Source organism: Lissotriton vulgaris, unplaced genomic scaffold (assembly GCF_964263255.1).
Source record: "Lissotriton vulgaris unplaced genomic scaffold, aLisVul1.2 SCAFFOLD_1007, whole genome shotgun sequence".
NCBI lineage: Eukaryota > Metazoa > Chordata > Amphibia > Caudata > Salamandridae > Lissotriton > Lissotriton vulgaris.
Window position 1 is genome coordinate 715557 of NW_028253487.1, and position 13941 is coordinate 729497.

Sequence of the window (13941 nt, forward strand, 5' to 3'; positions counted from 1 at the left end):
GGCCTGGGTCGAAGCTCCGGGTTCAGACGATCTTTGTCATCTTGCATCAGGCCACGCCACCAATTAAACTTAACCCCTTCGATGCTCATGACAAGCTCAGCTCGTCATGAGGCACGGTTGAGCTGTGCTGATGACGAGCTGAGCTCGTCATGAACAAAGGGAAAACATAATAGTCTGCATAGGAGGGGAAAACCATAAGCAGCGATGGTGTTAATTAACACCCTACACTATATACCTACAAGCCTAGCAACCCACAACTAAAATAAATCAGTATTACATAATGTACATAATTATCAATTTAATAAATAAATGTTTATTGTCACTCAACTTCCCACCCTATGCTCCTACAAACCCTGCAACCAGCACCTAAAATAGAACTAAAACATATAATTACAACACAATTTACATAATAATGAATTAAGTAATCAATAATAAATGAATAATTGTTATTTATCACTTAATGAACTTCCCACCCTATACGTCTAAAAATCGAGCAGCCTGCACCTAAATTATAATTATTACACAATTTACATAATTGATACTCAACTAAATTATTAATATATAAATAATTGTTAATTATTCCTTAATTAACTTCACACCCTATACCCATACAAACCTAGCAACCTGCTACACCACTATACATTACTAGTAGCTTTTAAATAAAACATTATAAATCACTTAAATGACAAACTAAATGTAAAAATATTTTTTGCCGAGATTTAGGACTCCCGATATTTACAACAGGATATTTTGTCCAAATACCCCATCATGTGGTATGACTGTTGTCTAATTTCATTTTTTGATGCTAAGCCAAAGGCTTACCCTACAGTTTACCAGCTTTCCACCTATGCCTTTTCCAGAACTGGCTGTGATTTTATAAGGGGGTGGGGGTCATTTTTTGAGTTTTAACACATTTCGTCCCCTTTAGTCCTGTCGGGGGGTGTGTCAGATCAGATTCAATTCTTCTATGACTTCCTTAATAGAGAGGAAGACCAATATATTCCATGTTACTCATGTCCTTCTGTATCGTCAGTAGACAGACACCTGAAGCAATGGACCAATCCCTATTCATAAACATAGAGAAAAAGAAGCAAATTGTGCTGAATTTGGAGGTATGTAAAAAAAGGTTTGGCCTAGTCAGTGTAAGCCTCCCACATAACAAAGGAATCCTTTGTGTGGCTTTCGCCTTGCATCAGCTTCACACACAAGAGAGTGTTATTCATCACCACATTCTTTTTCACTCCCCAAAGTTGCTTTTCCCCGACTGCACCCACACGTCTGTTACAATCTAAGTGCTTATTTTTCAGACCAAATCGCAACATTTAAGAGGACATGCATGATACTGATTCACATATGCGTCTAGCACAAGTTGAAGCAATAGCGGAGTGGTAGCAAGCTGCTACTGACACCATTTTCTCCATCGAGACAATGGAAGCATCTTATGCCACATTTAATTTGAAAACAGGTAGCCCTCATGACCCTTGCACAGGCACCAGGGATCCATGCGTTCATCCATCCTACCTTAGCCACAGAATGCAGCCCTAGTTCTTAGAAACAAGGGATTATCTCACCCCTCGTTAAGCAGCCTGGCCTTGTTCTGCCTGTTTTTTAAGAACTATTGTCCAATCACTCTCCTCCCTGCCATTTTCAAAATGATGGGAAATCATTTATGGTGGCACGTTGGATAAGTAGCAAGCTTGGAAGCAAAGCTGGTACTGTTAGATCTGTTGACAGGGTTTGATGGGTTACTCATGTAACCCTCAATGGCGGAATCAGGCTGCAGGACTTACTACCCCATGTCTGTGTGAGTCAAGACTGGACTAAGCTGTGCCTTTCAGATCTGCTAAACTTCATGTTAGCTTCGGAGTCCCTCAGGGTTTTGCCCTTTCTCCAATCATGTTCAGGTTGTATATGTAATTTCTGAGGGCCTTTGAGCACTCCTAAGTCTTTAAAACATTTTCAGTTGCAGATGGTACCTAGCAGGTGCTCAGATTTGATTAACAGGCATTGGACTCTATTGGCAAGCTGGGTGATTGCCTAGGTGCCATTTGAGCTTGAAGTATACATAGTAGTAGTAGTAGTAGTAGTATACTTGTAAAGCGCACAGCTGCCCCAGCAACGGGGCGTCCCGGCGCTTGTATAACGCCGTGGAACCCTTCCTGGCTCTCCCTGTGAGATGCCCCTCCTGGGCACCCCCAAAGTGAAGCCAGGCATCCCAGTGTTGTTGGGGACGTTGTGGAGATTAAGCAAGCTATTGCCCAGAGTTGCAGCGTGGGACCCATTATTAGAGTAGGCGTCGAGGCGAGAATTATCGAGTCTTGAAGCTCAACAGCGACAAGGCAGGGGTGTGATTATTGGAAAGGAACTGGGTGACTTCTCTAATCAGGACCTATCTTTCGCAGCCCAAGTGAAAAAGCTCTCGGTGACCAGATTTTTCCAGTTCAGGATAGTGCTGAAGATCCTCCCTTTATTGACCTCTTCGATGCATGCCTCAGTGGTAGATGCGTATGTGTTCTTACACATGGACCATTGCAGTCCTATCAATCGTGGTCTGCCAGAGTCCTTGAATCATACATGTCAGCACCTCCAAAACTAGTCGGTCAAACTGGTTTGTGGGCTCAATAAATTTGATCATGAGCCTTCGGCTCACTGCTTGCTTCACTAGTTTCCTGTAAAACACCAGGTTTATTTTAGTTCACTGAGCTTGGTCCACCAGGCCTTTAATGAAGCAGGCCAGACCTTTCTATAAGACCTTAGAGTCCCCCTTTGTACTAGCAGTCCTACAAGATTGGCTTCATTATTCTCATCAAAGTTCTGGCCCCCAGTTCTGGAATACTATACCAATCACACAGAGTCGCAGTGTGGATTACAAACATTTGAAAATGAGTCTCCAGACCTATTTTCTGGTACCTTTAACTACTTCCTTGTTTTGCTTATTACTACTGCTAGTACCAAGGTGCCTCAGTGTAATTGTGCACTAAACAAGCAAATAACATACTCATGGAAATCTATGCAAGTTGTAAAATTAATGCACCCAACTTACTCTATACAGAGAATCAAAAAGAGTAGCAGCCATACAAAATGTTTGTGAATGCCCATAAAGATCTGACTATGTGATTACTTCTTGTATCTTGCATGACCTCCTCTATCCTAAACCCACAGAAATTCCTTTATTAATCCTAACCTTCAACTACAGATTGAAAATCATAGTGCAAATATATCAGATGCTCTACAGCCTGTTCTTCCCTCTACAGCCCCTATATCTTCTTCTGGCTTCTTTCTCTCTAGAACTTCTTTCTTTCAACAAAATATCACCCACCGTGGATTTTGTTGCTTTCCTCAAAGTCTTCGAGTTCTTTGAAGTCCTCAGGATTCTTCCGAAGGAATTTCCTGATGTTTTCGTGGAGATACCAAGACTCATTTTCATCAAACACCAAAAAGAGGAGAGCAAATTCACGATCAACATCATTCCTGAAGCCCTGGCTGTTCAATATTCCTTTCCGGCAAGTTATCAGGGGTCCAACGAGACCACTGTATGTGTCCTGGAAGTAGACAAAAGACACTCATTGTTTGTAATCATACCCACTCAGTCTACAAACATTCCCTAATTTTCTATAAGGTGCTTTCTGCTGCATCCCATCTAGGTTTCGCCAAATATATTAAAATCAATGGAAATGTACTTGCATTTTAATTTCCTACAATTACATTTGTTTTACCCTTTCCTCTTGAAAGTAGGACTAGCCTCACATAACATCACTTGCTAAGAACAGTCCATGCATCTAGGAAAAGTGTAATTTGAGCATTTTCAATCATATTTCTAAAGCTAGTTGTAGAGAAACAAGTAAGGCAACATACTATTTGTGAGATTTTGAGCTTTTATCATTGTAAATGACAATAGACACACAATTGATGGACAGAATGCAGAACAAATTCAAACATTCACCCCCAGTCGTAAATGACAATGCCTTTTATTTGTATTTAAAAAAACATCGAATAATAAAAGGATTTGTCATTTACAATACCAATAGGTCAAAGTTTCTAAAATGCGAGACCTATTGGATTGCAAATGGGTGTTGTTTACAAGCGCCCCATGCTGCTTTCACGTTAATAGAGGCCACAACCCTTTCTTTAGACAAGCCGTGTCTAAGGAAAGGGATGTGGTCGCTATTAAAGTGAAAGTGCGGTATGGGGAGCTTTTACCAAAAAAGCATTTGTTTGTCAAATTGGCAAAAAAATGCTTTTTTTTTTGTAAAAGCACGCATGGCATGCTGAATGTTGCAGGAAAGCATGTCGTGCCTGCATTAGGAGAAACTCATTAAAGAAAATAGGGCTTACAGACTAAATAAGACATCCCGTGTAACAACAGAAGCAAAAGGGCCAGTCTTCATGGGAGGCTACAAATGAAGACAAGGCGGTACTAAGGAGGGACTAACAAGACTATTAACAAATCAGAAGCCAGCATTTACGAATGGCAATGAAACAAGCCAATGACAAATATGGGCAGAGAGTAGGCGGGGCTTCTATTGCACACTCCAATACAGCATGGCTCGTAGAGCAGTACATGCGCTGTCCAGGCTCGACCTATAAAGCAGAGACAGAGGCTTGCGAGGGACCATTGCAAATGCTACCCAACAATATTTTGATGAAAATGCAGATCAGATTGTGGGGAGGCCATATAGAGCTAGAGCCCAGCTGAGGAGGCAGCGGGATGGCAGTCATGTACCAGCGTCGGGAGCAGAGCTTGATGATCCTTGAGAACGCGAGAACATATTGAACAAGCATTTACAATGCAATGGTCTCGCCTTTGCAAAAGTTATAGGTATTGGCATTGTAAATGACAAACTTTTTATTTATGTGTTGGTTTTGAAAACAGATAAATAAATGGCATTGTCATTTACAATGCCAATAGCGTAATCTATCGCAAATGCGAGACCTATTGCATTTACAATGCAATAGGTCGCGTATTTACGCGAGTTGGAGCTATTGACATTGCAAATACCAATGCGTTTTATTTATGTTTCAAAAACCAAAACATAAATTAAAGGTCTCTCACACTGCTGTCTCTCTCACACTGCTGTCTCTCTCACACTGCTGTCTCTCCCTAGAACACACACACTGCTTTCTCTCACACTGCTGTCTCTCACACACACTGCTGTTTCTCACACTGCTGTCTCTCATACACACTGCTGTCTCTCACACCGCAGGTGTGGGTTGTGGGATGTGGGTTTCCAGCTCATATCACACACACACACACAGAGCCACAGCCACAAACACACACAGCCACACACACAGAGCCACACACACAGAGAGCCACACACACACAGAGCCACACACACAGAGAGAGCCACACACACACACACAGAGCCACACACACAGCTAGCCACACTCACAGAGACACACATACAGAGACACACACACACACACAGACACACACACACACACACACACACACTCAGAGACACACACACACACACAGACACAAACAGACACACACACACACAGACACACACAGACACACACACACACAGACACATGCACACACCCTCAAGGTTAAAGTACAAGAACTCGCCACCATGACATACATGTGACCACTTTAAGGGAGTCTGGTTACCGGGAGAAACCCGAGTGTTTCCGAGGATGAGAACTGTAAGGTATAAGAGCGCCAGAGCGAAATGGAGGCAGGGAGATCTACTAACAGAGAGGAGGAGAGCATGAGAAACAAGGAAAGAAAGGAGGCGGGATGTAGGTCCCTTTTAAGTTTATATTGAAAACAATAGATTTCTGAAGCACAGGCAAGGGATTGTGCAGGTGATACCTAATAAAGGAAACCAAATTAAACAACCCAAAAATGCTATCAGGTGCATTTCACAGAAGGAACTTAGCGGACAAAGGGTCAGAACAGAGGGTTGTGGGGAACACTAGTAATGGTGTCTAATCAATAAAGTGGACGAACAATAACCCAGATGAGGTAAATTAATGAAACAGATGACCTACTGCAAAACAGTGTACCGCCTAAATCTAACAGCTACACTTCGTCCCACTACTTAGATGATCTAATTATTCATATTTGGTTACAGCGTTTACGCCCTGTCACATAGAGGTAGGGACAGAATTGTTAATCGACCACCACAATGCAGCTGTTTGTCACTCGTGGGATATACAGCACCCAGCGTGAGAGCCAGTAGAAGCAGATGAGACATCACAGTGAAATTGCTAGCTGCAATCGGGCTAGTATCTCCTATTGTGGAGAAGTGTGGCTCAATGGTTAGAGCGGCAGACCCTGATGCAGAGGTCTGGCCCGGGACCAGGGTTCAATTCCCTCCTCAGCGGGTCTTGGGCTCAATTTCCTCGGACCTGATAATTCTCGCCTCGGTGCCTATTCTAATCATGGGTTCCACTCTGCAACTCTGGGCAATAGCTTGCTTAATCTCCACAACGGCCCCAGCAGCGCTGGGATGCCTGGCTTCACCTTGGGGGTGCCCAGGAGTGGACATTTCACAGAGAAAAACCAGGAAGGGTTTCAGCGCCAGGACACCCATGGGTATTAGTGCGCTTTACAAGTACAAATTACATTTACATTTTATTTGCCCCTACTGGCTGCGGAACACTTTAACAACATGACAGGGCAATATTATAACACGCGGTCAGAAAGAGAAAGTCTTGCAACGTGTCCCTGCGCATGTGCTTCAGCCGATGAGGAGCACACTACACTAGCTAGTTAATAATGCAATTTAAGGTGGGCATCTTGTTGGTAAGGCTCAACTAAGTTCTCCCAATATTCGTAAGCATTTATTGAGAATTGTTAACAGTTTATATGCGACCGAGCAGCCAACATGACCCATCTGAAAAGACTATCAAAACAACGAAAATAGTGTGTGAGGTAATGACATATTACCGCCGGGGGTACAGTGAGTGGACGGACGGTTTTTTCTCTGCATGTCTGGGGACGTTTGGAGACGTTTTTCCATCTCATTTTTTTTTTCTCTCATAGAATTGTTGCAGTGCTTATTATTGATGCTGATCTCTTTCAGAGGATCCTGGCCTCTCTCTTTCTTTTCGTAGCGCCTTTGCTCTCTGAATGTGCTTTTAACACTCGCTCCATCAAAGGATAGTTAGTTAAAAACAAGCTCCAAATAGCCCCTTTCTTTCATTGTAGCAATCTCTTGGCGTGAATACAGGGCAAAAACAGCCAAAAGGGGAAGCTACAAATTATAATTAATGGCAATTAAAGCAACCTGTTAAATAAAGGAGAGATCGCAAAAGAGCATAGAAGAGCAAACGTCGAAAAATGTGAGCGCAAAAAGTAGAAAAGGATGCATCACCACGGGAGGTAGGCATATCGGCCAGGTTCCGCTTAGTACAACTCAAGATTCTACACCGCACTTACTACACCAGACCACTCCTACATAAAATACAGCGGGCGCCACACCCATACTGCCTCAGGGGCTGCGGGGAGGAGGGTACTATGTTCCACACCCTGTGGGATTGCCCACGAATCCAAGATGTATGGAGGCAAATTATGCGCACTGTCTCCCAGGCCATGGAAGTGTCAGTCCTACCAGAACCCCGTAAGTGCCTGTTAAACATTTGGGACCCTAATGACCTGGACCGGTATGGACAGCTGTGGGTTACGCTGGCTGTAACGGTGGCCAAACGAGATATAGCGCAAAAATGGGGTGCCCCGGAACTGCCTACAGTAGCTGGGTGGATCAGGAACATGGACCTTTTAATGGTGAAAGAGAGGGCAGTATATGTGATGCGAGCTTGCCCCCGTAAGTGGAATAAGGTGTGGACGCCGTGGAACAAATATAGGGGAGAACCATGTGCACCATTGCCGGAGGGCCGGGATTCAGAGTCTGAAGAGGATGAAGACTAGATGGAGTGGGTCCACACACTGAGCACTGGGATGTGCCGAGAGGGTGCAGGGTGGCAAAGTTATCTTGGGATTAGTAATGCATGTGTGGAATGGCCGACTGCTGACTGTATACGGAATTACCCCATGCCAAATGATGACCTTAGTTGGGTTAACTGTTTTTGTTATGCTTAAAAGTTGAACTGTTAGGAGCGGGTAAACATACCAAGAGTGAGATACGCAAGGATTACCGTGAGGAACTGTTATGAAGGTATGACATGAAACCTGTATTTATCGGAGTCTTATGAATGCTCCATGCACATAACAAGGTGGCAAACGTAAGTTGTTGGATCACGACATGTTTTTTTCCATTTCTCTTGATTAGAAATACCACTGGTACACAAGCGAGATCTATGTATGCCAATGTGATTGTATAATATGCCATCTTGACAATAAAGATTTTTCAAAAAAAAAAAAAAAAAAGTAGAAAAGGAAGGAGGAGGGTCCAGAGCCAAACTCAACTTCAGCAGGGAGAGGGAAAAGGGTCTGTGCAGGAAGAGTGGAGTGGAAAGAAGTGGAAAGCAGGGGAAACAAAGAAAAAGTGAGATATTCCCAATTTAAGTGCAACCGGAGGTGCAACACTAGGTCTAATCCCGAGAGGAGGTGTTTAAGGGCTTTGCTGTGGAAGCGGTCCATGTAGGACGGATGCCGCTAGCAGTTTCCTCATAAACCTTCTAGCAGTAATCTTGGCATTGTTAACGGATTACCAAGAATCAGAAGCAATCAGAGAAGCCAAGAGCAAGGCCTAGAGCGAGGAGGCAAGAGGGCTATAGTGGGATAAAATACAAGCACAAAAACTCAAAAACATAAATGAAAATAAAGGGGGTAACATTACATTAAGAAGGCGCTGGCTACTTCGCTATCTTCTAAATATTCCCGTACTCCGGTATTTCGATAAAACGCATCTCAAGGGACTCCTCTATGAAAACACGTACTGCCAAGCAGAACCTCAAAGGGGAGAAAATGAACGACTTCAAGACTTCAAGGCATTACAACAAACATGCAAGAAACCACTTCAGAATCCGAATAAACAGTCCCTCTATCCCAAGGAATCTTGGCTTAATCTAGCTCAGGAAACGAGTACCAGAATGGAATCTAGTTCAAGCACTGAAGCCATATTTCCTTTGAAAGCCATACCGATAGTCGGCACTTCAATTCTCTGCAAGAGTCCCTTACCTGCACCCCCAAATACTGAAAAAGGGAAGCAATCATATGCCTTATTCTCCTGTGCTACTTCGAAAGAGATTCAGGAAAGCAGTCATGCATTGCCCAATAGCAGACAAGCAACTACCAAAACACCACTATCATCATCATCAGCAGCACACTACAAATAATAAATACAATACAATACAATACACACACATTTGAACCTCCAAGCCAGAATAAGATCTCTCAACAAATCTCTCATCAGGCTCTGGAGACTGTATCGCCTCAACTAGCAATCCTTTGCAACCCGTGCTGCCCCTGCTACCTTCCCGAGTTGAGACGATGTTAAAACGAAGTAATGGGGCAGACATCTCTTGAAGGTGGTATAAGTAGGTTTAATCAGGTAGAAAACAGCAGGTATATAGTTATAAGAAGATCCTTGGTAAATCAGGTAGTCTCTGGTAAAGCCCCACCAGGAGCAAGGTCCACTCTGCTCAGCCCATCTCACCAACTGATCTTCCCACATACAAAGCCACCCTAACATTCCACATGACATCATAGCAGGCTGAGCAGGCAGAGAGAGAACCAAAGAGGAGAGACATGAAAATGGCAATAAGCACATTATAACACATCCCCCTCTTTAATAACTAAACAAACAAAGGAAAAGAAGAAACAGAGAATGTATTAAAATATAGAAGCAAAACATCCCCTAACCATACAAAAGAAAAGGAGAAGAAGAGAATGCATTAATACATGCATCAACAGGAAGAAGAGAGAATGTATTAATATAAAACCAAAAGGAGAAGAAGAGAAAGCATTACTAAATGCAACAAACTCAACCCTCCCCATGGATAATGATCATAAGCACAAAAAGAAATGCACAGATGGAAAACGCACTTCCGACAGAAAGAAGAAGACACAGTATCAACACAATACAATACCTCCTTCTCCCTGAAAATGATCAAAAACAAAAGAAAAACAAAACAAGAAAAACCATCCTAAAAACCAATAATCCAAAACCGCACACAAAACCTAATGTGCCATACACCAAAAACTGCAATAAAACAAATCAAGCACAATACTAAATCCGGATAAACTGGGGCAAGACAGGGATCTACAACCCTTAAGTGCACAAATCCCAAAATAAAGGTAGCAAGTGTGTACCCGTCACACACAGACTGTGTAGCCAATTGACAAAACACCAGAAAACCAAAAACCTAGGGTAACTCTTAACCCCATGTGTGTAGCAATCACACACAGCATGTACACACTAATCAAAAACCAAGGGAAACTTAGAACCAAAGACACTCTCGTAAAACTATGGGCAAGCTTAAACCCACGACACACACGAAAAACTATGGGTAAACCCTAACTCAATTGTCAAGAATACTAGACAAAATTGAACAAAACTTAAAAATTCAGAAAAAAACGAGCACAAGCGTGCAGACAAGACACTCCCGCAACACACGCCAGAACACAGAATCAAAGGAACAACCGCACACAAAGGAAAACAAAACATGGATCACCAAAACCCACAACAAAACCCAGGAAAACCACAAAACACATGACAGCCACGCACAACTGTACAAGGGACACACCACCAGAGTCAAGGAAAACCACACATACTCATCAACAACACCCCAGAAAACAAGAGACAAAAATACAAATGACCAGCATAAATAAAAATGTCTCATGCTCCGGTGAGCTGTTTCAAGTAAAGAATGTTGTAAATACAGGAAGATTCGCGACGTCTTCCTTAAAACAACATTATTCAGACAAAACACACTTCAAGGTTACAAACAAATCAACCACAGTAACATGCCTTCAATACAAAGTTGTGAATATGCAAATGTAAAACAAGGTAATATTAACAAAACAAACTAAAACAATAAACGTGGTCACCGTAGTCTAGGTAGATGAGCGATACCTCACCCGAAAATCCAGTCAATAATCCTTCATCCATAGTCCAAAAGTTGCAGGAAACATCCAGCGTAAGTAGAGAATTGCGCCACAAACAGCACCATCAACACGAGAAGTCCCCTCATGGTTGAACGTAGAATCATCATGAAATCCTCATTTGCGCATGTAAATCCAGATTTGCGCATGTAAAACCAGGTTTGCCACAACTATAATAAAGTTAGCCTTCACGTAATGAGATGTTGGCAAAAGTAAACATCACTCCCCTGCGATGTATCTGCTAGTCAAACTTGGAGGTGAAACGTCGTGAAACCCAGGATAACAAAGGGATTCATCCCAATGTCCCAAAATGGCCGCCACAGCGTCGTTCGGCGTCGCTTTCTAAGGAAAATAGACCTCACAAGGACGTTGGACCTGACGCTGTCACAGAGGTCAAAGGAGACTTACACCAATACCACGGAGGACTCCAGCGACGTCATCACACCAAACATGCAGGCGAACTGGAAGGAGCTCCAAAGACCAACCGTCACTGGTGCCAACGAAGAGAAATGACCCGCTGTTGCCAGCATATGCGCAGAAACCAAGCGGTGAGTAAATGCAGCGAAATGTCCTTCATGCGCGCAGGGAGTGTATTTTTAAAATAATAGTCTCGAGTAGCAGTTAGCGCTGTGTTTTTAGAGTCATTGCGCTGCTGAGCTCAAACAGTTCAAAACGTGAGCGCTTAATGTTGAAAACCTGCTACAAGTTGAACGTCTTGAAATATACAAACATCCCTGCGCTGCTCTAATCGTGGCACTGCGTGTTAACATTAAACTGCTGCGTGTTACACGGTGAGTCAGCTGGCACAGAAAGAAAAGCTGGCTCAATCTCAAAAGTTAAAAGTCTCTTCTCATGTGCTGCGTGCTATAGACTTGAAATAACAGTGCTACAAAACGCTGATGAGGGAGAATCCAGTCCAGAAAAGGAAAAAAAATCGATCCCAGTTGCCAAGCTTATACAATAAGGTTAATCAGATATTAACTGAGACTTACTTCCCAGGTTGTAGGAAGACTAATAGAAACTGGCACCATGTAGTGAGGGCGACCGTTGGCAGGGTCACTGGTGGGGCAATGGGATGCCAAGTTTCATAAAATCCATAAGAAAAAGTTCACTTACTTTAAGTCTTTAAATCTTTAAGTCGCAGTTCTTACAAAGCTTCTTTAACAACACTATTTGATCTACTTCCGTTTTAAAATCCATCCAAGGTAGCATAGGTAGGTTCTTTTTCAAACGTCGCCAGTGTTAAAACGAAGTAATGGGGCAGACATCTCTTGAAGGTGGTATAAGTAGGTTTAATCAGGTAGAAAACAGCAGGTATATAGTTATAAGAAGATCCTTGGTAAATCAGGTAGTCTCTGGTAAAGCCCCACCAGGAGCAAGGTCCACTCTGCTCAGCCCATCTCACCAACTGATCTTCCCACATACAAAGCCACCCTAACATTCCACATGACATCATAGCAGGCTGAGCAGGCAGAGAGAGAACCAAAGAGGAGAGACATGAAAATGGCAATAAGCACATTATAACAGATGACACTGCTCCAGATCATAAGCAAGCTACGAGAGATGAAGATTTCACAAGAAAAAGCTCACAAACAAACGAATGAGCAACATGACGAAATCAACAAGAACTTCCAGCAACTATCCTCTCGTATGACTCAAGCTGAACTCAAAGTAGCTGCACTAGAGGATTGTTCTAGACACTGCACTATACAAAATGCGGATGGAACTTGAAGATCTTCAATTAAAGATTGATGATATCGAAAATAGATCACGACGTACTAATCTGTGATTCGTGGGAATACCTGAAGAGGCTGGAGCTGGCTCATCTGTTACAAAGCTGATTCCGGATTTGCTTCATAAGCATGTATTCCAGGACAAGACAGCCGTAGGAGGCGACCTTACTACTGTCCGGGCATATCGGGTTCCAGCAATCCGTCCTTCAAATACCAAATACCCTCGAACAATTGTAGCTAGTTTTGGCGATGTGCGTATAAAAGAACAGATTCTATCTCAGGCAATCTCTAAAAAAATCATTTTCTACAATAGAGAACTTTTTGTTTCGGATTTCCTTTGATATGTCAATCCTAGCTGCAAGAGCACAAAGAGAGTTTGTTGGACTGATTAAGGAATTTAAGAAATCAGGGACGCCTGCTGGGATCATGCATCAATCCAGGTTAAGAGTCTTATATAAAGGATGTGCCCATGTATTTCTGTCTGTAGATCAAGCTAAAAAATTTCTACGCATAGTAAAAGAGGGAGGCAGGTAATAAGGTGAGGCACTCTTGATTAAAAATGCCTGTCCGATGGCTAATAAAAGGCGAAAAGGAAAAGGGACAAACATTTAATTAAATAAGCTAAATCTACCATCAAAATCTAAGCCATCGGCTGCTCCTCAAGGAGACTAGTTCAAGAGTACTGTACCAAAGTACTTATTTAAGGTGGTTTGGGCGAGGAGGGGGGGGCAGAACGTTGGGCCCATAATGGGTAGGGTCAGCAAAGAGGGGTTTTGGGGGTGGGAGGTACACAAGGGTGGGAGGGTTTGGGGAGGAAAAAAAAACACTGCAGTTAGAGAAAATCTTAAATTTGTTACTCAAACTGTTAATGGGAAAAAGTTGTTCTCCTAATAATATAGTTTTATTATTTAGGCTCTATACCCAACCGGAAAGGCAGCGCGCCAAATGATTAGACTTGACTCATGCAATATTAATGGGGTCAACAACCAAACTAAATTTAAATCTACAAAGGACACATTTTAAAAAAGAATCGCCTCCCTACAGGCTACCAAATTATATCTCACAAGCTTGTTTTGATTCAGCAGGAGCAGCCGTTAGGGGGTTTGCAATTCTGTTTACACGTCATTGCTACAGAGAGGCAATACAGGTTATTAAAGATCCTAGTGAGTGCAAGGTAGATTATCGTAAATTGGA

General features: G+C 42.7%; 1 protein-coding gene across 1 annotated transcript in view; it reads right to left on the reverse strand.

The window, feature by feature from the left end:
- The window catches only part of LOC147660954 (ferroxidase HEPHL1-like), a gene marked incomplete at its 5' end in the record, with an annotated part of 82665 nt that overhangs the window by 24039 nt on the left and 44685 nt on the right, over positions 1 to 13941 (reverse strand). The window contains one exon of the mRNA XM_086951413.1: positions 3320 to 3542. Coding sequence (XP_086807539.1) covers positions 3320 to 3542 — 223 coding nt within the window. The remainder of the gene's footprint in view (positions 1 to 3319; positions 3543 to 13941) is intronic.